Source organism: Rhinoraja longicauda, chromosome 18 (assembly GCF_053455715.1).
Source record: "Rhinoraja longicauda isolate Sanriku21f chromosome 18, sRhiLon1.1, whole genome shotgun sequence".
NCBI lineage: Eukaryota > Metazoa > Chordata > Chondrichthyes > Rajiformes > Arhynchobatidae > Rhinoraja > Rhinoraja longicauda.
The window spans coordinates 25,129,398-25,157,173 of record NC_135970.1 but is presented as its reverse complement, the minus strand read 5'-3'; the positions used below and the strand labels follow the sequence as shown (position 1 = coordinate 25,157,173).

Here is a 27,776-nt window from a genome sequence, read left to right as displayed (position 1 = left end):
AAAAAAAAATGTTTTTCCTTGCATCATAGGCTATTCAGTCTATCAAGTTGATGCCATCTTCCAGAGTAATCTCATCAATTCCATATCTCCTGTTATTTTCCTGTACTAGTTTGCAAAAAGACACAAAGTGCTGGCATAACTCCAAAATGCTGGAGTAGGTCATGGAGCATCCCTGGAGAACATGCATAGAGTCAGGACCTTTCTTCAGACACCAGTTGAGTCCTTCAGTCCCTCTGTGACTAGCATCCAGCTAGTTCATACTGCCTACAAAATATACTTCAGGTCTGCATTAATGTTACCTCAACACTTCTAAACTTGTGTATCTGCCATTAAGAAGATCAAAGGCAGCACGGGCATGGGATCACCAGCTCTAAGTCAAACACCTTCTTCATTTGGAACTATGTAATCGTTCCTTCATCGGGTCATGGTCTTAATCCTGTTACTCCAGAGCCATCAGCACTGTGGGAGTATCATAGCATAAAGAAAACATATTATCATCACCTTCTCATGTGCAATTAAGGATGGGCAGGAATTCCAACTCCAGTGCTGCACAGAGGGAACATTGTCTAGTTGGAAGTGCAGACATTTGTGTTTAATTTACTTTTAAACCAAAGTCCTGTGTGTTCTCCTAAAAGTTCCCATTGCGTTTTCCTGGAAGGAAATCAGGTACAGTGTCTCCAGTAACCTGATTAATATTATCCCTTATTCAGCACAATAAAATAATCGAGTCATTACTTCATTGCGGCTAATAGACGTTTTTTGTGCACAAATTGACAGCTATTCTTCCTACAACTGCACTGCAAAAGTATTTTTGGGGGCTGAGAAGCTCTTTTGAGTGTACATAGGTTGTGAATAACACCAAGTAGAAATGTTTCCTTTCTTACAATTGCTTCTGCAGGAACAGAGAGTAATCAACAGAAATTGTTGTCCCTGGTTGGCCTCTCTACTAAAGTGTACAGCCAAACTCCACCCAATGATTGTCTTTAAATTATAACCCATCCATGATTGGAAAGAACCAAGCCCAACAACACTGAGGCAGTCAAGAGGTTAAAAAAAAGATTAAAGTTGTGCATCTTTCACTGTACACGACTCAGCCTGCATAGTAGGCATAAGGATGATATCTAAAAGAAGGCATGATGACCTTTTCAGAACCTTTTACTAGATGTTGGTTTTTTTATAGCATATTACATCAAACAAACATATGGCCTTTCATTTTCACCACATTTTAAAAAAATGTTGGTAATGTAATCCAACATTAGGGGTGTCAATTAGCCAGAGATAGACACAAAAAGCTGGAGTAACTTAGCAGGGCAGGCAGCATCTCTGGAGAGAAGTAATGGGTGACGTTTTGGGTCGAGTCCCTTCTGCAGAAGTGTCAATTAGCCAGTCTTCTTCTGCCGGTCCAGCTACATAAGCAAGTGAATTTTCCATCAAATAAGCAAGTGAATTTTCCATCAAAATACTATCCAAAGACGTACAGGTATGTAGGTTAATTGGCTGGGTAAATGTAAAAATTGTCCCTAGTGGGTGTAGGATAGTGTTAATGTATGGGGATCGCTGGGCGGCACGGACTTGGAGGGCCGAAAAGGCCTGTTTCCGGCTGTATATATATGATATGATATGATGATATTGACTTTGGCCTTAATCTGGCCATCCAACAGTTCTCAGCAGGTAAACAGCTGTTTCTGCATCTAACCGTTATACCCGTCTTGCTGAGATAACCATCTGCTAACATGGCAGATGCAACTGAGTTGGCCAGCAGCAACGTTAAATTAGACTGTTGTACCATTGATTATTTGGTTAGACCTCGTTTGTACTTCCATGGCGTTAACAGACTCGTTATCCCAAGCCTAGATGCTGTCCAGGTTGCATGGTTTCATTAACAGAAAGGCTGTGAATAGAGCTAAACACTGTGAAATCAACAGAAAAAAAAACATTACTCTGGAGTTTACAATGAAGGAAGTTAATTAATGAAGCTGCTACACACAGCCAGATTGGGTATGCTGCCTCCACAGAACTCATTGGTTGCCAATAATTTCCCACCAACAACCATAGCCCACCTTATTTATGGTGGGAAGGGGTTGCTAAGGTTGATGTGAGGGGGTGCTGCAGATGATGGCAGGGAGAAGGGTTCTCCTTGACCCAGTTGACATCTTTTTCACTCGGGTTAACACATTGTTCTCTGGCTTAATACTATACCATAGCACATTGTGCACTGATTTGATACTGGGGATAATTAGTCAGTTCTCCATTGGGTTTTTTAATCCTTATGTGCATGTCTATTTTTGAAGACTATAAGGAGGTTTGGAACAAAATGATTCTGTCAAAACCCAAACTAAGGAATTCTTCAATTTAATTATGCAGTGCTTTTTTTCCAATAACTAAGGAGATATTAAATTTCACTCTTTAATAAAGCTGTAGAAGTTAATAGCTCGCAGTAAATCACATATAACTTCACAACTTATATTAATAAAATATCTGTACAAGTTCTTAACATTTACAGTCTCTTACAAATGCATTAATTCACATATACACAGTGATTACAAAACTCAGCATTGAAGGATATCTGGAGCAATACTAGATCATCCCATTGAGTTTAGTCCATTCATAAATATCTTGTTCACAGACAATGTCTGAGTTGATGAGCAGGTATCTATCTCCCACACAGAAATGCTTTTGACATGCAGCACATTTGAAACACTCCAGGTGATAAACCTTATCCTTTACTCGCATTGTCATTTCATAGGCTCGGATTCGTTTATCACAGGCAGAGCAAAGTCCATCTTGGCCAAATAACCTAAGGTGGAGAGATAAGATGTTAGTATAAAGCAGAAGTAACAGTGAAGATTACAAATTAAACCCCTGCTCTGTCAAGTATATATACCTATTGATCAACGAGCAGTAGTATTGTTTAACAGGGTTAAAGGACCACAGTAGGTTCCTCATTAAAGCATACAGACTGCAAGACTCCCAAGTTAAGCCAAGGATTCTAGGCCTGATTGCTGCAGAATGGACATAGGGTCTGGCGATAGTTTCTGTACATCAGGAGTATCTAGGCCTTGTGTCACTTGGAAAAGTTCAATTAATATTACCAAGAATTTGCCTCTCTCTCTCATTCTGCAGATATTTGAGGCTCTGATTTTGGATTTATCAATAAACGAGACCACAGCACAAAACACCCTGACCAAATTTCCAGGCCACACTTCCAGCACAGGTGAGGTGGCAAAAATGGGACAAGTTCAAATGCAACACCTAGTTAATTTACTCACATACTTTATACATCTTGAATTAAGATCACAAGAAAAAAAAACATGGAATTTCACCTTCTGATGAACAAAATTCAGAATATATTCTGTGATTGCTTGAAAGATACAGCATGGAACCAGGCCCTTCAGCCCAATGAGTCCATGCCGACCATCATTCACCCTTTCACACTAGTTCTACATCCAATCCCTACACACAGTGGGGGCAATTTACAGAGACCATTTAACATACAAACCTGCATGTCTTTGGGATGTAAGAGGTAACTAGAGCACTTGGAGGAAACCCATGCGATCACAGGGAGAACATGCAAACTCTGCACAGACAACATCCAAGATCACGATCAAATCTGGTTTTCTGGCACTGTGAGTCACGGGCATTGCCAATTGTGCCACTGTGCTTAGTGGGGCTTTGGATTTAGATACCAACATTTAATGAGCTGCATAAAAATAAGCCTCAGAAGCGAGGGAAGTAATTTCAGAGACCCAAAAAGTGATAAAAACTTGAGGATGAAGAATGGCCAATACATCACCTGTATTCAAAAAGGAGAAGAAAGCTCATTCAGGTAAATATTGGCCAGTTCAAATGTGGTAGATTACATTTTGGAATTGATGACTAAGATGATGAAGTGATCAAGATGCATTTTTCAGAAAGGGACATTGTGGTTTACAAGAATTCCAAACGAAGGTGATGGATATTGTGGGAAATTTCCAGACAGATTCAGTGAAGAAAGATTCACTCAAGGCATCAATGATCAAAATTAAAGCTTATGGAATTAAAGAGCAGGGAGTACATTGGATTGAAAAAGCTGGTTAGAAAAGAGGACAAAGGAAACAGAGTTACATGCAGCTTCTCTCTACAAGAGTGATTTGGAAGTGGATAAAGTTATTTTCTGATGTAATTTCTATTCATCCATTTTTTGAATAAGAGTGTTCAACAAAGATGCAGACTGAACTGGAATAGGCAATAATTCTTTTCAACTCTGAAGACTAAAGGAAGTTACTGAAAATATATTGGTAAGCTCCAGCTCCATTCAGATGGCTCTGATACTGAACGTAGTTCATTCACAACAGGAACAATGTTGGACAATATTGTTGCTTCGAATGAAAGGGAAAAGGAATGTTAATAACTGTGCATTGGCCCAGGAAAGAAAACTCAACCATTTAATGCTGAAACCATTTCCAATGATCCCCACTATGGTCAACATCACGAGGATCACACTGACCAGACACTCAATTGCACCAAGCAGATGGAGAGTTTTCATTCCTGAAGAGGTGTAGGCACTCCAATCATTAGACTGTGCAGGCACAACTCTAAATGTAATTTCTTAGGCCTTTTATAGGAATGACGGGCACCACATGAGTTTAACAGTTTGCATGTTTTTTTATTCAGCAGCAAAGGAAATGAAAAGTCCCTTTGCTATCAGCACAGAAGCTTCAGTATATTAAGAATTAACATTCAAAGAGGGCTGCATACCTGAGATAATCCCTGCGGCAAAGCTTTCTGCCAAGTTTGTAGTACAGTCTCCTCCCCACTTCTCCCAGTCTACAGCCGCACAGGTCACAGCTCAGACAGTCTTCATGCCAATACAGATCAATGGCTTTCAGGAAATAACGATCTCCAATATTCTGCTGACAACCCCCACATGTTAATAACGATGGAGGCATCTGTAGAACCTCATCCACTGTTTCCCTGTAAAGAAGCAATTGCAGTTAAAGGCAATTTATATTAAAGTATAACAGTATAACAGTATAACAGAGCTTTATTTGTCATTCGGTACCAAGGTACCGAACGAAACTACATAGCAGTCATACAAAAAAAGAACACAAGACACATAACCCCAACACAAACGTCCATCACAGTGACTCCAAACACCCCCTCACTGTGATGGAGGCAACAAAACTTCCACTCTCTTCCCCACGCCCACGGACAGACAGCTCGTCCCCGACCGACCCGCACAGTCCCCGCAAGGGGATGGAAGTCCCCGCGGCCGAGTCGCACCGGGCGCTGAAACGTCTCGCGGCCGAGCCGGGCGATGGAAGGCCCTGCGACCGAGCCTTGCACAGCTAAGTCCCGTGGCCGAGCCACACCGGGCGATGTTAAGTCCAGCGGCCAAGCCGCACCAGCGATGAAAAGTCCCGTGGCCGAGCCGCACCAGCGATGTAAAGCCCCGCGGCCGAGCCGCACCGGGCGATGTTAAGTCCCGCGGCCGAGCCGCACCAGCGATGAAAAGTCCCGCGGCCGAGCTGCACCGGGCGATGTAAAGTCCCGCGGCCGAGCCGCACCGGGCGATGTTAGGCCCCGCAGCCGAGCTGCACCGGGCACTGTTAAGTCCAGCGGCCGAGCCGCACCAGCGATGTAAAGTCCCGCGGCCAAGCCGCACCAGGTGACGAAAAGTCCCGCGGCCGAGCCGCACCGGGCACTGTTAAGTCCAACGGCCAAGCCGCACCGGGCGATGTAAAGTCCAGCGGCCGAGCCGCACCGGGCGATGTTAGACGAAGTCCGAGCGAAGTATTAAGAGCCCCTCAAGTAATTCAGGAAGATAATGGGAAAGTTATGACTTTGATCTTAATATTCTTAGACTAGACCAATCTGCTAAGGTAATGGAATGAATGCTACAAGTTGACACTCAAGTTAAGGAGATGAAAATGAGATCGGGCTACCGATTGCTAACCAGTACTGAACATGCTCGAGAGAAAGAGCATGATAGGTGGTGATGAAATCAATAGTGACTTCAAGGCTTATAGAGTAAAACTCCAATAATCCAGCATCTGATTGTTTGTACATCGTGTGGTTGTGGCATCTGGCTCAATCGTTAGTTCAGAGTTTGGGATCCAGACCACACGTTGGGTGTGTGGCAGAACTGATATCAGTAGGAATACCAGCAGCAAACCTGAAACATACGAGCCGATACCTCGTTCCATTTCCAACTCCCTTTGAACTCAACAGCTGTGTTGGAAGATGTATTATACTACCGTGTAACATAAAATGGTGACATTCATTAGTTTGCTATTAATGTTCTGTGTTGGGCAGTTGTGTCCAATTACAGATTCCTTCCCCAAATTCCATCACTTTTGTGGGATTTTTCACCAAAGATATTCTCCTAACTCGTCAAATGTGCACCTAATACCCCATACGTTGGCGATCATTTTCCTGAGCAGCACAAAGCTGTCAGACATCTTCCTGCACACTATACCATAGATCTGGGCTGGAGGAATTCCCCTGCCCCACAGCAGACTTGACTTGATTGGCGATAGCCTTGAATTGATTTATTCTTGTTAGCCACGGTTAGCCATGGGGATTGGCTTGCCAGATTCTGATGTCTTTCCTTTCTCCCTTCTACTTTACATAGCATGCTGCCAACAGGAAGTAGAGTAGTGTACACTTCCAGCAAGTTAGGACTCAAGCAGTCCCACAGAGCCAAGTGTAACTGAGCTGGTAAACTATTGCTTCTTGGAATGTTATTTGTCTCAAAATAATGGACTGTCAAATTCATTTGTCAGAGTACCTCATCACTACAACTTTCACATGGACACCAAGATCTGCTGACCAATGATGACTCGAGCCCACTGCTGCTCTGTAAGTGACTGCTGTGCAGATGAGACCGGCATCCTCTTCCTTAAGGACTACGTGTTTATCATTAAGGTCTGGAGAGGAATATGGTGGTCTTTGTTGATGTTCAGCAGTTATGTAATAAAGGCCTCTGTGCTTGTCGACTAGGTTCCTCCAGTTACTAAACACCAAGGGGCTGTAATAATAAACTCTCAAACTTATTGCTAATAAAATATTTAGAAAAGCAAAATTGTTTCATGTTAATCTAAAATGAGGCACGGTCGATAGTCTGGCGGATAAGGCAGCAATGCAGCACAGTGGCACAGCTGGCTGAACTGCTGCCTCACAGAGCCAGAGAACCGGTTCCATCCTGACCTTGGGTGCTGTCTGTGTGGGTTATGAACATGTTAAGGCCTGCAAGTGCTGAACAGTGGGATGAGGTTGGTTGCTCCTTTTTGACCAGCAGATGCAGGATGGCCCAATGGTAAACCTTAGTAAAGGTTTATATGGTTCTATATGGTAAACCTTCTATGATTCTACAGTGCCATTGGAACTATGCTCTTAATAATGATAAAAAAGCATTGGCCAATTGACAGATTTATAGTTTTGAAGTGGCACAAAGTTTTCAACAAGGCCTGCAGGGGGAGCTCCCGTCCAAGTTTACAGTATTACACAATATGCTAGATATTTGGTAAAGTTTATATTAATGTACAATAATATTTGTACAATACATCCATTTTCCTCCAATTTATTTTCTCAGGAAGTGACTTCTGAATATTTTAGGGTGTCTTTGCTCTGCATTTACCCCACATAGTTAATTGGTGGTGGGAAAGAAGTTCCAAATAATGGTCACGCATTGAGAGGGAAAAACAAAATGCTGGCAGTCCCCGAGTTTTGAAAAGGTTCCTTTCCTGAGAACTGTTTGTAACACAGATTTCTTGATGAACATAATCAGAGTCTGAGAGAGTGCCATAGAAACAGCAGGCATGGGAAGAGCAGACACCAGCCAAGCAGCCTCACTGGCTCAGTGTGTGAGCAAATATCTGTTCAGCTCAAACCACCCTCAAATTATGCAGTTTGTCGATATGTACAGTTGTCCATTGGTCAGCCATTTGCAACCAGGGGAGGGCTTGTATGTACAAGGCTAATCATCCCAATTGCACTTTTTAAGAAGAAAGGACTTTTAATGCTCAGATATTAAAGTGGTAGGAATGTGTTTTTAACGGTCAACACTACATGTATGCTGTTCTATTGTCGGCTGCCCAGTATTTAGATGTATTAACTTTTTGGAGGAATATAAGCGATATTATTTCCACAGAAACAATGCTAGAAGAATATTTCACATAGTAGTTGAAATATCCTGCCACAAGAATCAGCTGAGACAACAATGTAAACACAATGTAAATATGTCTGAAGAAAGGTCTCAACCGAAATGTCACTCTTTCCTTCTCTCCAGAGATGTTGCCTGTCCCGCTTTTTGTGTCTATCTTCAATGTAAATATATAAGGAGGATAGATATAACAGCTGGGTTAGATGAAGAGGGGAAAAGAAAAACCCAGAAGATTATTACAGAGCATAAACAAGGCGTGGATCAGTGAATCAAATAACCTGCGAAATGGAGTCTGCAGAAGAATCCCAACCCAAAATGCCATCTGTCTATTTCCCTTCACAACCGAGTTCCTTCAGCACTTTCATTTTTTCCCTCAAGATTCCAGCATCTGCAGTCTTTTGTGTCTTCATTTTACTATTACATTGCAAAATTTTCTCAAAGTATATCTAATTAGAAAAGGTTCTCCTCCTGTCTTCGACAAAGAGTTCTGAAGCCCTTTCTTTCTGTCCCCCCCCCCCCTGCAAGTCTGAAGAAGGGTCCCGACTCGACATGTTTTCTGTCCCTTTCCCCACACTGACAAAGCCTGACCTGCCGAGCCCCTCCAGCACTTTGCAAATTGGCCAGTAGTTATGTTCCTGAGCAGGGTTCAAACTCACTAGCCTTTCATTCTGCATTTTAAGTTAATATGCTGCTTGTATTCTGTCTCGTATCAGATATAATTAGAATTTACTGCATTCACTGCAGCCCAAAGTTATTCTGCTGAAAAGGTTAAAGTTTGTGTAATCAATGTATAAATACAACATCCTAGCAATGAATATCGCCGAGCTGATGCAGACTCATAAGACCTAACTATTCTTTCAATAAGAATGAAAATCTGAACTTTTAAATAATTGGCCAACATTACACCGGAAACCAGGATAAACAAGAACAGATAGGTGAAGGGCCATCTGAAGATGGGCATGCGTCCTGTTTACTGGAAACCAACATGTTTCTGATGGCTTGTGACATCCCAAGTTAGTTCACCAAGAAAAGTTATTGCAATGTCACCCTCCAATCTCAGCCAAGGTAATTCTTAATGAGTCCAGCATTTGGAGGGCAGAGGGGGAATGTGAAATGGGATGGTGAGGTTGTGGAGGTAAAAAGAAAAAAAATTGGAAGGAGATGAAGATTGACCAGGCAGGAAGATCTCTTAGTGTTCAATGCAGTAATTATCTTACAATCAAGCATTGGCTAAATTATCTTAATCTACCATTTATTTTATTTACCGTTTTCCCGAACTGCACGTCAATACAGTTAAATGGCTACACCCTCTCCAGGGTATGAGTGGCAATAAAAATGCAAATTCTTATTTCATTGTGCAAGATGAAACAGCTGTATACGCATGGGTTATTCGTTCCAGATGATCAATAACAGCTACCATTTTTGTTTCTGTCATTAATAATGAACTGTGAACTCTGTTCAAATCTCTTCTAAATTTAACAACAAAAAGCATTTTCTGATTAAATTCATAATTTTTGATAGAGCAAAAGAGCACTGTGACATTTGTATGAATACTTCTTGTTACCCTGCATTATACTCACCTTAATTATGCAAGATTGAAAAATGTACTGTTTACGAATAATGTTTCAACTTCGCTGTTACCCAACATTCATAACTGCCTTCAGCAAGTGCACATTGCAACAACTAAAGTGTCACCACTATTCCTACACTGGTGACTTGCTGTGACAAGAGGTTAGAGCATCAGTTTCTTCAATTTGTTTAGTAGATGGAACCTGCAATTCAAATATTCCAATGTTCTAAATTAGTAAGAGGATACCAGCCGTGGTACAAGTAACTCACTCCTCCAGTCACTGAAAAGAGGTAATTAAATTCCCCAAACCATTTTTGTTGCATGATGAAATTTTCAGCGGCAGAGATTGTAAGTAACTCATGCTGGGCAAGATGTAGCCATCATTTGGGGAAAGAGCCTCATGTCCTGAGGTGCATTTGGAAATATTGACTTCTTACAATATTCGGTTCAACTGGTCCAGCAGACCAATTTGGTCTTATTCCCCTTTTATTTCCCTATACCCGTGTCTCTTTCTCACATTCCTATCAACTCCACTATGGTGGGAGGAAACAAGCATCCAACAAAAACCTCCACTCACACTGAGAGAACATGTAAACTCCACACAGGCAGCACACAAGGCCTGGATCAAACCTGGTCGCTGGAACCGAGGAAGCAGCAGTCAGTGCTGTATCACCTTGCCACGTGTGCAAAATAGAAAACAGAAAGTTTATAATACAGGAAGGGGCTATTTGGCCCACCATGTGTGTGCCAGGTGAAAAATGCTACCGAGCCTAATCCAACTTTTCAGCACTTGTGTCATAACCCTGTCTGGTACAATATCAGGGCACTTTAAATGCAGTGAGAGTTCTGTCTTACTAGCCTTTCAAACTCCTACCATCACCAGGGCAAAAAAGATGCTTCCTCACCTTCCCTCTACTCTTTCTATCTGCTACATTAAATCTATACTGATTTAATCTAGATTTTGACACCTTGGTCAACGAAAACAGTGTCTCCTGTTTTGTCCCCTGATAAATTCTCCTCTCAGCCTCCTCTTCCCAAACCAATCTACCAGCTATAACTTTCCATACGTGTAATCCTCCTCTGTACCCTCTTTTGTGCAGTCACATTTGTCCTGTAATATAGTGACAGAAATACCATGCAGTTCATGGTTGACCTTTTCTGATAACTTCATCTTGGCCTCCCAACTTTTATAAGCTTTGGCTAACGAAGGAATGCATTCCATATATATTTTCAATATTCTGCCCTGCTATTTAATGATCTAGTCACAAATGTTCCAATGTCTGTCCATTTATCCATACTTAACATAGAACATGGAAGCGTAGGTTCACTAGGTTCACTAGGTTAATTCCCGGAATGGCGGGACTGTCGTATGTTGAAAGGCTGGAGCGATTGGGCTTGTATACACTGAAATTTAGAAGGATGAGGGGGGATCTTATTGAAACATATAAGATAATTAGGGGATTGGACACATTAGAGGCAGGAAACATGTTCCCAATGTTGGGGGAGTCCAGAACACAGTTTAAGAATAAGGGGTAGGCCATTTAGAACGGAGATGAGGAAGAACTTTTTCAGTCAGAGAGTGGTGAAGGTGTGGAATTCTCTGCCTCAGAAGGCAGTGGAGGCCAGTTCGTTGGATGCTTTCAAGAGAGAGCTGGATAGAGCTCTTAAGGATAGTGGAGTGAGGGGGTATGGGGAGAAGGCAGGAACGGGGTACTGATTGAGAGTGATCAGCCATGATCGCATTGAATGGCGGTGCTGGCTCGAAGGGCTGAATGGCCTACTCCTGCACCTATTGTCTATTGTCTATTGTCTAAAAGTACACCACTGGAACAGGCCCTGCAGCCCACAATATCTGTGCTGAACATGATGCCAAGCTAACACCCTCCCAATCCATTGCCTTGTTACATCTCCCCAAATGTACTCCCTCATTTCTTTATATTGAATTCTGGTTTTACTTTTCCTAACCATCTAAATGATTTACACCAACCTGTAGTCTAATGCTTTCCTCCTTTCACTGTCAATCTCGCAGACAATTTTTGTATCATCTTGAAAGTTCTTCATCATACCCCTTACATTTAAGTCTAAAATGCTTCAAATTATAAGAAAACCCAAGACATTAAATAATGAGCTTTTTGGAACCTCGGACTTGTTCTCAAAATCACCTGCTAATCTTCACTGTTTGCTTCCTGCCGCAGCCAGTTTGCCACACTACCTTTGATCCCATCGGCTTATACTTCTGTAAAACTTAACATGTGGGTTCTTGTCAAAGAGCTTGGCTAAAATCAACAAAGACGAGATCAAAAATACTGCCCACATCAAGCCTCCACGTTACCTCATGATTCTATTGCTAGTTAAATCTAAGATGGCTGTCCAATTAATCTATGCCCTTCTGAATGAAAGTTTCCACTGTCTCTTAGAATTGATTCCAATAATTTGTACCCCACTGAAGTTAAACCAACACAACTATAATTAGGCAATTTATCTCTTTCTTCTAAAGCAATTATACTCCCCTGGCAACCAGGAGCCAGGAAGAACTGAAAACCGATGATCAGAGACTGCAATTTCCTCCCTTGTTCCTTTAAACAAACTGGGATATATTTCATCCAAGCTTTTTTATCTACTTTCAATTATACTAAATGTCTTAATTCTTTGTCTGTTAATATGTTTATCCATAAATTATTTCACACTTTTCCTCCTAAGCATCAGTTGACATCAATCCTCCTGTGATAACAGCTCAGGTATTCATTTACCTTACTCATTTCTTCCGCCTTCACATATGTAATCTATTCATTCCATCAATGGCCTTACTCTTTCCTTTATTGTCAGATCACAATTTATGCACTTCTAAAATAAAATCATTCAACTTACCTTCACCTTAATTGCCAGTGTTCATTCATGCTGTTGGAGCCATTTATGCTTAATTCAGATATTGTCATGTTGTTATGGCTATGTTTTAATATTTCTAGTTTATGCCTTTTTTTGCATGCTTGTGGGTGTGACTTAATACGTAATGGGGAGTGTCTAGATGGGAGGAGGCTAGCGTGTCGACAGAGGTTGTGGGTCAGTTTAGACTCGGAGGATGGTGAGCATACAGTTCACCACCTGAAGAAGGGTCTCGACCCGATACGTCACCCATTCCTTCTCTCCTGAGATGCTGCCTGACCTGCTGAGTTACTCCAGCATTTTGTGAATAAATACAGTTCTTTACCATAGAAACATAGAAAATAGGTGCAGGAGGAGGCCATTTGGCCCTTCGAGCCAGCACCGCCATTCGTTGTGATCATGACTGATCATGTACAATCAGTACCCCGTGCCTGCCTTCTCCCCATATCCCTTGATTCCACTAGCCCCTAGAGCTCTATCTAACTCTACACTTCTTCCCACCCGGTCCCCTGCAAAAAGTCTATCCCCTACTCCCAATTCCTCCGTCTACGCCGCATCTGTGCCCGGGATGAGGTGTTTCAGACTAGGGCTTCCGAGATGTCCTCGTTTTTCAGAAAACGGGGCTTCCCCTCCTCCATTATAGATGAGGCTCTCACTAGGGTCTCTTCTACATCCCGCAGCTCCGCTCTTGCTCCCCATCCCCCCACTCGCAACAAGGACAGGATCCCCCTCGTTCTCACCTTCCACCCCACCAGCCAGCGGATCCAACATATCATCCACCAACATTTCCGTCACCTACAACAGGACCCCACCACTGGCCATATCTTCCCATCCCCTCCCCTCTCTGCATTCCGCAGAGACCGTTCCCTCCGCAACTCCCTGGTCCACTCGTCCCTTCCTACCCAAACCACCCTAACCCCGGGCACTTTCCCTTGCAACCGCACGAGATGCAACACCTGTCCCTTTACCTCCCCCCTCAACTCCATCAAAGGACCCAAACATTCTTTCCAGGTGAGACAGAGGTTCACCTGCACCTCCTCCAACCTCATCTATTGCATCCGCTGCTCTAGATGTCAACTCATCTATATCGGCGAAACCAAGCGCAGGCTCGGCGATCGCTTCGCTGAACACCTGCGCTCGGTCCGCATTAACGCCACTGATCTCCCGGTGGCCCAGCACTTCAACTCACCCTCCCATTCCCAGTCTGACCTCTCTGTCATGGGCCTCCTCCAGTGCCATAGTGAGGCCCGCCGGAAATTGGAGGAGCAGCACCTCATATTTCGCCTGGGCAGTTTGCGGCCCGGTGGTATGAACGTTGACTTCTCCAACTTCAGATAGCTCCTCTGTCCCTCCCTTCCCCTCCTCCTTCCCAGATCTCCCTCTATCTTCCTGTCTCCACCTATATCCTTCCTTTGTCCCACCCCCGACATCAGTCTGAAGAAGGGTCTCGACCCGAAACGTCACCCATTCCTTCTCTCCCGAGATGCTGCCTGACCTGCTGAGTTACTCCAGCATTTTGTGAATAAATCTATCTAACTCTTCTTCTCTTCTCTTACTTCAAGTAGCCCTTGCTTTCCCTCCCTCTCCACCCCCTTCCCCTTCCCAGTTCTCCCACCAGTCTTACTGTCTCCGACTACATTCTATCTCTGTACCGCCCCCTCCCCTGACATCAGTCTGAAGAAGGGTCTCGACCCGAAACGTCGCCCATTCCTTCTCTCCAAAGATGCTGCCCGTCCCGCTGAGTTACTCCAGCATTTTGTGTCTACTTCAGATGAAATATACCATACAATGATACAAACACTTCAAACTCAAGTACAATAGGCAGAGCAAAGGGGAGGATACAGAGTGCAGAATGTAGTTCTCAGCATCGTAGAGCTTCATTTCCTTCCTTCATCCAGAGATGAAAAGACAAAAGGCTATTCATATCAATCTCATTTATTAAAATAAATAATAAACACATCGCTTCTCATGTTTACAGAAATTACTTAGAGACCACCCCTCGGATACAATGCATCAAGAAACTAAAGTTTAGTTTAGTTTTGTTTAGTTTAGAGATACAGCGCGGAAACAAGCCCTTTTGGCCCACCGGGTCCGCACCGAACAGCGATCCCCGCACATTAACACTACCCTAGGGACATTTTTTACATTTACCAAGCCAATTAACCTACAAACCTGCACGTCTTTGGAGTGTGGGAGGAAACCAAAGATCTCGGAGAAAACCCACGCAGGTCATGCGCTTGCACCAGCTATATTTGTAAGAACCACACGGTATTAACTATACGAATTCTGAGATATTGTTTGAAGAAGAAACAGTTGATAAAGGGATGAATTACTCTTTGATTTGTGCTATTTTAATAAAAACCAGTTAATGAAGAAAATAAGTTTGGAAGATTCGTTTTGTCATATCAGGGTGCGACGTGTGTATAAGCTATACCTACATTTCATCCCCGAGCAGTAATGGCTATCGAAGTGAGACTTTGAGATGGTAAAGAAACTGCCATTACACATGCCATCTTTGTTTTGTTAATGTTCTTTTTAATTTAACCCTTGTAGTTTCTACATTCTTCTTGGTTTCCTATTATTTTTAACACCTCATTGCCCGACAACTTATTTTGTTTTATGTTGCCCACTATTCACCTTCTCAACCAGAGGCTCCAGATTTGGTGGCCTACCCCTTCTCCTTGAGGGAACATGTTTACCCTGAACCCCTTGAATCCCATTGCTGAGACAAGAGGAGTAGTGCTGCATGTTTTATGCTTCAAAACTATGTTTTAAAGGCAAGATTAGAATCCTAGAACTAGAATCCTAGAACAATCCTAGAACTACGTGTACAAACACTGAAATCCCTATCTGTTCCCCTAACGATTTTACATGGCTCTTCACTCTAGCTTTAACATGCGAGAAAAGATCAGAGATTGTCTAATATGTTACTTTGAGCAACGCAGCATGGCCTCACTCTTGACAATTCTCCTCCTGCCCTGTACGGCTGAGCCATCTTCTGTGCTATGACCTTTACTCTGGTTACACTCCCCAGGAGAACCAGTATTTAAAACCCAATGCAGTTTAGAGAGCAAGATGAACCCAAGTTTCTCCAGCACAAGCTTCCTTCCCCATTTTGCCCATCTGGCAGTGTCCAAGTCCTTCCTGAGGTGTTGGACGACTACCTTCTGAAATGTGCTGTCCACCGTGACATCAGCTGTTGGCCAAGCTCCAAAACCTGGAGCTCACACTCCTGCAACTGTCAACACGTCCTGCAACCACAATTCCCATGTCCTCGATGTGGGAATTCTAACACAAGGCCTATGGTGTCCTGTCATGATTCTATTTCTTAAATTAACTCACTTAGCACAAACAAATAGCTTAAAAGCTAAAGTACCGGCTATGGACCCTCCAACTGACTGATTTTGCTTGCATTGACCTCAGCAACAAACCCCTCCTGGCGTCCACTTTTTGCTCTTCTCTTTTTGAACAAACTTGTTCCTTAATCCATGCTAACAGCCTTTAATGTCCCCTGCTCTCTCTTCCTCTCTCAGACCGTACTTGTTTTTTAATAAAAACACAACACCTTTTATCTTCCTCCACCAAAAACCCCTATTTAAAAATTCCCAAGATTAGTACTCTGCAGAAGTAGTGGTGCATGGATCTGAACTCTGTGCCACTTGCTTGACTGTACAAATCAGAAAAGTTCAGCAGACAGATCTGACTTTGCACTAAAGGCACATCGGGTGCCTTAATGCTTGCAGAGACACTCAATGCTCACACTGTATGCCACGTTTTGACTTTACATCAACAGCAAATGAGCAAAGCACACTTAAGCAGGTTTCCTGCTTTTGCTGAACCTGCCTCATTAAAGAAACAGGAAAGAGCCTGGAAACAACCAAGTGATCTGATATAATGGTTCTAAGTAATGTGACTCCACTACTTCATCATCGGAAATGGCAACCACACTGCTGAGGCCCAATAGAAGCACTGGTGGTAATTGATAATGCTGGTCTCCATTGATCTACCACAACCAGCTGCAATTAAAGATGTCATCTCACATTCATTCCATTCCATCCTGTAGTTAAAGGGAATGCAGGGCCTTCCCCGACCCTAGATACATGTCATTGCCATTGATAAACAAACCGCAAGTTTGAAGTATTACATTCAGTGAAAAGATAGTGGCCAGCTTGGTATGAGAGGAGGAGTGCCAACTATCTCACTCCCAAATAAGGGACAAGGTGACGTCCCCGCCCCGCGCCCCATGTGACTTCACCCAGCCAGCGGCCACGTGCTCCCGCTCCACAAATGGCGGCCGCTGGGCCGGGAGGCGGGTTGCTACGCAACCACTGTTAGGCGGCGCCCAGGCCTCTGGACCTAGACTGTCCGGAGCTAAAATGTCGGAAACCTAGTGTCGGGACCTGAACTGTCGGGAGCTACAGCGTCGGGGCCCACAGCGCCCCCTGGGCCTAATACGGGACAAGGGCGGTCCCGTACGGGACAAACCAATTTAGCCTAAAATACGGGAGGTCCCGGCTAATAGGTTGGCAACCCTATATGAGAGTCACCCCTCAACTGGTAACGGGAAGAGTAAGATTCTAGAAAGCCTGTCTTAAAGACTGGACCTTGTGGAAAGCACCAAAGATAAGGAGGATTATGGTCAGTGCGGGGCTTTTAGGGATCTCTTTCCCCCCCCCCCCTCCCTTCCCCAATATAAAAAAAATAGGTTTCATAATTTAAAAGTAGCACATGAATCATCCCACTGTCTACTGAAATGAATATTTTTAAAATCCCTCTAACAATGGTTTTGAAAGGAAGGGAATGCCCCAACATAGGACCATTGGAAACATATTGCAATGCCTCAATTACTCTTGCAAATTGGAGGATGCTCCCCTTAAAATTCTGCGGGCTCTGATGCAACCGAAGAGTTCTGTGCAGAGTCTGCAAATTCTACTATAGGAAGAAGTGGAGCTTGACCAGGCAGGTGGATGCTCACTGCTTGTACTGGACCTCCACGTGTTCAGCAACTCCCCAGATACTTCATCATTTTGAGCTGTTTTCAGCGAGATTCTCATTAGTCAAGGACATTGCTCAAGAATTTTCTCTGTTCTCCTGTGATAAGAAAATAAATCACTACCTAAAAGGAGTACTTGTATGGAGTAATTGCTTAAGGATCTTTAGTTGAGGCCCAACCTCTGGTACAGCTCAGCGAAGGAATAGGTGATAGTTTGGTGCCCTGTGGAGCCCGGCCTCATGTACACAAACATTGCCTGTGGACTAAACCCGAGTGACTGATTCTAGTGTGATCTTGGTTCTAGAGTAGAGGAGGTAAAAGATGGACAACTTTCCACTTGTCCTGGTTTTTGATTGAGATCTCAATGGCCAGCAAATGCTGCTCGACCTGCTGAGTTCCTCTAGCAATTTGTTCACTATCTTGCCATGTGACCCATTCATTCGCTCGTCCTATCCATTCCCGCAAAAAGCATGTCAAAGGAGGGTGAAATATTGCAGTGAGGAAGATTAAAAAGGTTTTTGGCTTGGCACAGCCTTGCTAGACATCATCTGGACTGAGATTGTGTTTCTGTTGGATCCATTGGTTAACCACTGCCTACATGATAAAAGAGCACTGTAGTTCGAGGAACTTGACCGCACCACATGTGGATTCCTCAATGCTGACACAACCATCTATGATCCAAGCATTCAAGGAGCCACCACTTAAAAAAACAGACTGAGGAGAGCTATTCAAAGTTAGTTAAACAGCCAGTGCTTATTCACTTCCTCAACCAAATTCCAGACTTTGTTGGAAGTGCCCTTGACCTCCTTTACACAAATGCCTATCTGCTACAATCTCTGCACTATCTCAAGCTGCAGAGGTGTTGAAAAGCCCACCCAATAACTGCTTGCTGTTTGGCTTTTAGTTTGCCTTGTATGTCAACTAATGTTGCTGATCATGTACAACATTTAGATCAAAGACCTTTTAGATTAAAAAATGAAGAATCAAATATTGAATGTTATTTTGTGCTGCATCTCTATAGTTTCAACAAGAAAATTGCTCAAATAAATTAGAACAATCCTTTGCAATAATACAGCAAACAGACCTTCCTATTGAAACTGATCAAATGTTAATAATTGTTAGTGAATTGTGTCTACTCTAGTAAAATTAGTCCCATCAAATCATGTCTCTCTACTACCAAAGGAACATTAAAAACAGTATCAGGCTAAGCATCCCAACCAGCCTCATCCACCATTCAATGAGATCATGGCAAATCGGCATCTCAATCTCATTTTTTGCTCGTTGCTGCAAATCTCTTGATAACCTCACCTAACAAAAATTTAGGTACCATGGATCTGAAATCTCCAAATATTCCCAGATCTTCAACCTTCTGAAAAGGAGAAAAACGAGTTCCAGATTACTTTCATTTTTGTGCAAAAAAAACCTTTCCGACCTTGTTCCTAAATGACTCAGCTCCTATTTTAATTAAATTTCCTTTTGAGGAAATTTTAGTGCCACGTCGTTGGCCTCTGCAAGATCCTTTACAGTGCATGTGTCATGCAGCATGTCACAGCTCCGGAGATGTTCCATAGTCTGGAGGCCCCGTCCGCACTCACAGTCTGCCGCACCTTCAGTATATCCCCACTTCAGCATGTTCGATTTGCTCCTCCCCATGCCTGTCCGCAGTCTGTTGAGACTGCGCCAGGTTATCCACGGTTGGTCGGAACCTGGTGGAGTTTCTCAGAGGGATCGATTCACAGGGGGCCATAGCAGGAGCCTTCTCGTCACTGTCCCTGTCAGATTCTACAAGTATCTGTGAATCCTGCTACCACACCACACACTGTATCCCTTTGAGGCGCCTGCCCACACTGAATTTATCTGACTAGCTCTGCTCCCTGCAGCTCACGTTAACTTCAAATTTGCACACTGCAGATCATAAAAGGGATGATAGAACCAAGGACTAACTGCACACATGAAACAAATTTATTCTGTCTAACCAATATACGAATATCAAAAAATTAGTTATTTGAGAGCTGCACACATATACGATATTGTTAAGCTGTCTGCAATTTTTCTAGAGGGGTTTAATTATGAATACAGAATGTTGAAAGAAGCCAGCATGTCAAGCGATATCTGTCAAGGTAAAAGGTGCTACCTTTCAATTCAGGTTGAGCCCCTGCATCAGAACTGAGAGGGAAGAGGAAGGATTGCTAGCATATGGAAGTAAAGGACTAGAGGGTTGACATAGAGGCTGGAAGGTACCAGAGGATGATGGGTAGAAGGAACAGGGACAGAGTAGATGGAAGGGAGAAGTGAACAAAGGAAAACGAAAACTAGGTGGATGGGTGAGTGTGAGTGTGAGAACACCTACTTAACTCACATCCCTAGTGTTGTACTTCCGTGCACACACACAGTCACTTTTGATATCTGCTGTGGAGCAATCTTCCAAAATGGTGGACTAGAAACCTTGAAACATGCACAAATACACTTAGAGTTGTGGAGCATTCATGACATTATTCATGAAAGGATAGCGTTTATTTTGGAAATACGGCAGGATTACACAACACACTGGGACATAGTTGGACATGATGGATGGGGGGGTGGGGGGGGGGAGAGGGGGAGGGGACGGACAGGTACTACTGTATCATTTGCTTGAAGCATGCTCTGCCCGATATTTAGTTCCATTCACTTCCATCGAACTAAATATTTATTGTGTGGTACTTTGTAAACTAGATAGAGCACTGTACACTAAATATCCCTGCCTTGTGCAATTTTATCTCTAAGCTATTAGTAATGAGCAAAGTCACAATGTTTAATTGATGTGATTTTTTGAATTATTTACAGCCCAAGTATTGTTTGGCAAAGCTTGAAACCAATCAGATTGAACAATATTTGAAATATATTTTAAAATATATGACTCCTACAATCAATTGGAGTACTATATTTTTGGCAGAAGTGACAATTCAGTACAAGAAAAAATGTTTTTTCCAGCATTCATTTCTTTTATTAAATATTTAAGTAACCTATCAAATTACATGTGTACAGCATGGTAAATCCTCAGATATCATGGGTACTTAAAATTCATGGATTATTGTTAAGTAGAAAAGACATTAGCAGAACCTCACAAAAGGTATTTAGATAAGTGAAAAATAATCTGTTTTGTTGATGGACAAGAGGAACAATTGTATGGAGAACTCTAACTTTTCAGGCTACAAATTAACTTAGGTTAAAAACTCGATGGGTCTGAAAGACACTACTTCTGATAAAACAGTGTTCCAGCCATTCTGTGGTGAAGTGCCAGTCCAGACTTTGTGATCAAGCCATTGGAAGCACTTGGGCCACCATGGAGTCTCTGCAGGCTACACCGAAAGCTTAGCTGAGAAAATACTTCACTTGGTAGGAGCGTTACAAAGGTTCATGATGCTGACTTTTTGCAAGAGCTGATTTCCCCTGAGTAAAAATTTAGATTAGGCCTTGCTCTCGAGTTTAAAAGAAAGAACAAGAATAATCAGATGAATAAATTGTGATAAAAATTCCTGGGGAGATTGGCAAGATAGATGGTGGAAGGATTCTGGCTAAGAATCTAGAAGTAAGCAGTGTCACAGAATGGGGTCCATGAAGGCCATTTGGGACTATGAAGATCAATTTCTTGAAATGGTTATAAATCATTGCTATTTTTTCCCCGTAAAATGCTACTTATGTTTAGTTGCTGAATATATTGCAGATAGATTGATGGATTTTTGCTCTTGAGAAAGAGACAAAAGGGTTATGTGGGTGTTCTAGGAAAGCAGAGTTGATAAGATAAATAGGTCATGATTTGAAAAACTGACCAGCCTACCTGCTCATACATATAGCAACATACGCAGCAGTAGAAACAAAGAAATGCAGATGTTGGTTCATACCAAAGAGAGATACAAAGTGCTGGAGTAACTCAGCGGGTCAGGCAGCATGTCTTGAGAAAAAGAATGGGTGATATTTTGAGTTGGGATCCTTCTTCAGATTGAAAGTAGGGGGGGGGGGGATGAAGAACTGGAGGTCTTTTCTCGCCTCTCCCACACCCCCTGCTTTCAGTCTGAACAAGGGTCCAGACCCAAAACATCACCCATTCTTTTTCTCAAGACATGCCGCCTGACCCACTGTGTTACTCCAGCACTTTCGTGTCTATCTTTAATCTACCCAGTGGGTTGCACGACATACGTGGGTGAAGAGGAATGGTCAATGTTGCAGGTTGAAAACCCAGCATCCTGATCAGGACACATTCTTTTCCACCCTCAGATGTTGCTCGAACCACTGAGTTACTCCTGCAGATTGTTTGTTGCTCCAGATTCCAGTGTCTGCAGTCTCTTGAGTACTCATGTTGCCAATGCAAAGCCTATGTCTCAGAAATGTTAATATTGCAGTCAATTTGCCTTTGGATTAGTAATAGTAAGTTATATAATTTAGGAGTGCTGTTCAATGTAGTACAATAATAGTAAGATGTAACACTTATCCGATTAAGAATATAAAACAGTGAAGTAAACCATACTAAGGCCATTCTAAAAATTAATTTCTGTAATTTGAGAATTACTGAGGCTCAATGCAGATGTATGCAATTTTATTGTTTCATAACAAATTACATGTAACATTTTAAATGTATATACATGCTAAATAGAAATTCTGTTACTTCAATGTGTTTAAAATTAATTTGTCAATAATTTCAGCAATTTGTCCATCATGGTCTTTCAGTAAAATATGCAGAGTTTAAAAGTTGAAATAAAAATGGCTTTAAGTTTAATAAAGTCGGACCTTTCTGAAGGGAAAGTTCAGTTTAAGGTATCTCAGGATCCCCCCAGAATGACTACAAAATACTAATATGTAGGTAATGGGTTCATCTGATAACAAACAAGCGTCAGATAAGATGGTGGGGATCTAACTCCTGCAGAATTTTGGTCCACCTTCCATCCAGATGCAGCAGTATTTTTTAAAAGACACGTAGTGTAGGAATAGGAAGGGTTCCACAACGCCGTGCCGAACATGAAAGGGTGGAAAGTCTCAACAGCTGCTCAGATCAAATAAAATAACATATCTCATAAATCAAGACTATAATTATAAATTTACTGCTTCCAAAAAGATTCACAGATTCACAAAAAAAGTTGGCATGAACATAAATGTATTTCACAAATTGTGTGTGTGTGTTTTCGTTTATTTTTCATCACTCGTTGGGCCACTACGCTGCTTGAAGATTTCAGAGATGACTGTAATTGACATAGACTGTGTCTATTTGCTTTGACTATTTGGGGTGCCTGGCGCATTAGACCCCTTGTCTGAAGAAACAGCTGAACCCCTGATCCGTGCCACCGGTCCGGCACAATCTCTACCCCCTTCCCACCAGCTGAGAATTGAAATGAGGACGGGCCCGTGGCTACTTACTCCACATTCTCCAGCGATTTCCTCTCGATTGCCGCTGACATTTGGTCGGGTCGGGTCGGGTCGCTGGCTGTGGGGCTGCTGAACGCCTGGGCTACACACAGCAGCTCGGCAAGGCCGCTGGCTTTTTTATATCGAGCTCAGCCCCGGATCACTCGTTTCCTTTTCCTCATCACGATTCGGACAATACACGGAAATTCGTGTTAAAGCCGCAGCTTTGAAGCGTCGCCAAGGGACTGCTTCTACAAAACAAGACTCATCACTTTTAAAGAGGCAGTGCCTCGCTACTACTGTTAAAGGCACTCTGCACATTGAGCTGATAAATAGCTGCAGCAATTACAGTTTGTCCATGTATTGTCGAGCACCCAATTTTGCATCAAATATCCAAACCTGAAATTTACGTTAAGTGGATATTTTGTGATGTAGATCGAGTTGATTTTTAGAAAAATATTTGAATTTGAATACTTTAATATTAGATGATAAAGTAGTGAATGTGATCATCCCACTAAAATAATCTAAACATAGAGAACAATTTCTTTGCCACCAAAATGATGAAATGAACAAAAACTTGGTCTTACTGGATCTACCTTCTAAATCTCCTTCACTTATTGGAGTAGTTTATAATGATGGTCATGAGTCCATCAATTGCTTTCTCGAATAAATATGTTATTGGTACCGTCAGATTTTCAATTACATCTTGTTTTCTTTTTGGTGTTTTTTTCCAACTCTCTGGATGAGAGAGTAACATTAGTACCTTGTCTTCCTGTGTTTACATTATGTAATCTACTACCACTACCCAGCAAGAGACTCGTAAAGGTCAGGGTCAACAAGTCAATTGACAGGATAAGGGTGAGGATCCAGTCAATGCTCTATGCGATGAGCACAAATACTAAACTATCAAATAAAAATAAAGCATGGTGCCTGATTCACTTCCTGTAGTGAATGTTATCAACTTTAATTGGGAATGGAAACAGGAAGAGAAAAGGGATGGATGACCAGAGATCAAAGGTACTTGATGACCATTTCCTGTGTCTGCTTTCATTGTTATAGGCAAACTCTAGGACCAAATACCACTTCATGGAAAACCTGGTTTAATAGTCTTAAAGGTTGCATTTCTGGGGGATTTTGTTTGGTTAAGTGTTTAAGTAAGGTGAGGCAACAGCAAGCGTAGCTATTTCTGTTTACTGTGTGCTAAATGCCTTTAAGTTTCAAGTAAGACACTGAACACCACCGTGCTAAAGAGATAGCCTGCACATGATGCCCAGATCCCAAAATAATAGACGTCACAAAATACTAAACTGCATAAAAGATATATGAATTATATCATGCCATTTGTGAACTAAATCGTTTGTTCGTTTCAAGTGGACTAGAATTTAAAAGCAAGGATGTAATGCTGAGGTTTAATAAGGTGTTAGTGAGGTCACATTTGGAATATTGTGAGCCATTTCACACCCCATATCTGAGGAAGGATATGCTCATGTTAGAGAGGGTCCAGAGGAGTTTTACAAGAATGATCTTGGGGACGATTGGGTTGTATATGAGGAGTGTTTGATAGTTCTGGGCCTGGACTTGCTGGAAGTTAGAAGGATGAAGGGGGGTCTCATTAAAACCTGCCAAATAATGAAAGGCCCAGACAGAATGGACGTGGAAAGAATGTTTCCAGTAATGGGAGAGTTTTAAACCTGAGGGCACAGCCTCAGAGTAAAAGGATGTACCTTTGGAATGGAGATGAGGAGAAATTTCTTTATCCAGTGGGTGGTGAATCTGTGGAATTAATTGCCACAAATGGCTGTGGAGGCCGTCAACTAGGCATTTTTAAAAAGGAAAGTGATATGTTCTTGATTAGTAAGGGCATCAAAGGTTACAGGGAGAAGGCAGGAGAATGTGGCTGAGAGCCAGAATCGAGTGACAGAGCATACTCGATGGGCTGATAGGTCCTATGGTCTATTGGTCTTATAATGCACCCAAACTGTATTTGTTAGGGTTGTATATTCCTGAAGCCTGTCATCCTGCACCATACTTCCTAGGGGGATGCTGCATGACTGGTATACGTGGTTAGTTTTTGGTAAAGGAAACTGAAGATTGCCTTAGCTGATGACTTTGATCTGCTCTGGTAGAAAGTATTTTTGCTGAAATAAAATCTGAAACATAAGCTAACAGATGTTAAATGGTGCTTGCTTTCAGGCGTAGGACACGATATCCATGCTGGAAGCATGAACTTCAAACTCTGTGCATTGCATTGTGCTTGTTGGTGCTACAATCCCCATGTACCTTGACATTTAACACAAGGTTTTTTTTAGCAGGTCTCCCATCTTGTTGTTTACACTCCACCACTCCTCTGTTCCCTGACCCACCTGAGTCTTCTGTCCCAGTCCTCGTGTGCAGCTTTGCCTTTGGTCTCACTTGCGTCCATCCAGTCTCCAGCACCCTTGTTGCTGATACTTTGCTTTTGGAGATTCCATCTTATCTTCATTGTCTTTTGGGTCCTCCACTATTTGGACAGGCTGTGGCTGTTGGGTATCAAAAATAAATTTGGTTTTGCAAGGAACAAGTAGGAGGTAAAAATCACATCCATATGTCATCTGAAATGCAAAACCGGGCAAGATTACATAAATGATGCGAAATTGATAAGCTGTAAAGATACCATTACTTTCGGTGGTTTCAACCATCTTGTTGGCTACAGTTTTGGCAATGCACCTTCTGATAGTTGGCAACTCAATCTGCTCCAGGGTAGTTGGAACACATAATTGGGCCTCATACCTTGCAATTAGTTCCTGTTGCCTCTGTTTAAACATAGAACAATACAGCATAAGAACAGGCCCTTCAACCCATGCTATCTGTGCCTACCAAGGATGTAACGGGAGATAGATCTGTTACAGATATAGGTGGAGAAATGGCAGATGTTAGGTGTTGCACTTTAGAAGATCAAATGTAGGGGTAAAGAGTACAGGGTCAAGTGTACAAGGCATGATCCGTAACAGCATTGATGTACAGAGGAATCTCTAAATCAAGGGGTCCAAGTGCACAGCACCCTGAAAGTAGCAACACTATAGATGAAGTGGTAAAGAAGATGTATGTTGTGCTTACCTTCATAGGTCGGGACATTGAGTATAAGAGCCAGGAAGTCATGTTGCAGCTTTATAAAACATTGGTTAGGCTGCATTAGGGCTATTATGTGCAGCTTCTGTGGCCCCATTGCAGGAAGGATGTGGAGGCTTTGGAGAGGGTGCACAAGAGGGTTACCAGAATTGCCTATTGCCAATATTAGCTATTGGGAGAAGTTGGACAATCTTGGATTATGTTCCCAGGTGGGTCAGAGGCAGAGAGGAGACTTGGTGGAAGTTTATAAAATGATGATGCCATAGATAGTGTAGACGAGTAGTTTAAAGGGGATGTGTGAAGCAATTTTTTTTACACAGATCGTGGTGAGTTCCTTGTAACATGCTGCCAGAAGCGATATGATAGTGACGTTTAAGAGGCTTTTAGATGGGGACATAAATAAGCAGGGAATGGATGAATTAGGATCATGTGCAGGCAGAAGAAATTAGTTTCATTTGGTATCATGTTCAACACAGACCTTATGGGCTAAATGGCGTGTTTCTCTGCTGTACTGTTTTATATCCTAAGTTCTATGATGCCAATTTAAGAAGAGACCTGACCTGAAATTTCAATTGTCCATTTCAATCCCCAGATGCTGTCTGACCCGCTGAGTTCCTCCTGCAGCTTGTTTTTTTTTACTGAAGCACATAAATATTACTTACAAATCCAGGCGGGAAGTAATTGGGAGGTAAGGATGGGGTGTGGCAGGGAGTGTTTACAGAAATGAGGCTTCCACTGCAGTTGATGGTATATGATATTTGAAGATCTATTCACAGAGTCTAAAGTCGTTAGACTTGTGGTGTCACAGACATGTTCTCAGTCTAACATGTTGATTGACTACTGTCTGTTCATTTCTCAATATCTGTCTGAAGGATCATTTGTGCCACGACCCCTCCCTAAACACCACAGATGCGGAACACTCCTGCCTTTTCCAGTTCTTTCACCAATAACTATAACAGGGCTGAAGGAAGATGAGGTGCCCAGTCTCTCCCAAGCTCAGTCATTGTTGGTTGCACAGCACTATTCAGAATAATCCCAGCTACTCCAACACCACAAATGTACCTACCCTTTAAGAGTTGGAGAGTAGTTTTAAGCAGATTGAAGATGCTTTACATTATGCTGGAAAGTAATGTTCATTGGGCTTCCCACTGAATTGTAGAGTTAATGAATGTCAGAGCTGGGTAGGAAGGAACTGCAGATGCTGGTTTAAACCGAAGATACACACAAAATGCTGGAGTAACTCAGTCGTGACCCAAAACATCACTGGTTCCTTCTACCCAGAGATGCTGCCTGTCCCGCTGAGTTACTTCAGCATTTTGTGTCTATCTAATGTCAGAACTGGTGCAGTATAGAATGAATGGACAGCATAACGTTAGGGTGCTGCCCTGACCTTTTTGAACAAGTCTAGGGCAATTGTGCATCATGACCTACAGGGTCAATTTCAAGGCTGTCCACTTTACTCACCTTTGCTTTTTTTACTGATCACCAAAGCAAATGTGTCACTGTCATTTTGATTTGTCGGAAACTAAGCGATATAAATCATATTCTGAAAGGTTCCAAAAGGGTATTTTTTCAGATTTCTCTCAAAATACAGAGAATAGGTACAGTTTCGGGAGAAAATACAAATGAATATATTTTTATGGCACGCTGTATGCTACTGAAGGATTAACTGGTCTTCCTGGGTAAAAGTCTTTTGAGTTTGT

At 42.4% G+C, this 27,776-nt stretch overlaps 1 protein-coding gene across 1 annotated transcript; it reads right to left on the bottom strand.

Annotated features, from left to right (window-relative positions):
• Window positions 1-2,385: 2,385 nt before the first annotated feature.
• On the bottom strand, window positions 2,386-23,244 carry lmo2 (LIM domain only 2 (rhombotin-like 1)). Its single transcript, XM_078414809.1, has 3 exons — window positions 22,978-23,244; window positions 4,738-4,953; window positions 2,386-2,797 (listed from the first exon to the last, which is right to left on the bottom strand). Exons 1-3 carry the CDS (start codon window positions 23,016-23,018, stop codon window positions 2,578-2,580), a joined length of 477 nt encoding a protein of 158 aa, XP_078270935.1. The 5' UTR covers window positions 23,019-23,244; the 3' UTR covers window positions 2,386-2,577.
• Between the last annotated feature and the right edge of the window lie 4,532 nt (window positions 23,245-27,776).

Coding starts and splice junctions, on each gene's coding strand:
- lmo2 (XM_078414809.1), bottom strand. CDS start 23,018: ATGTCAGCGGCAATCGAGAGGAAATCGCTGGAGAATGTGGA. Junction 4,954..22,977: donor AAATCGCTGGAGAATGTGGA/GTAAGTAGCCAC, acceptor GCTTCTTTACAG/GGAAACAGTGGATGAGGTTC. Junction 2,798..4,737: donor TGCCGCAGGGATTATCTCAG/GTATGCAGCCCT, acceptor TCTCCACCTTAG/GTTATTTGGCCAAGATGGAC.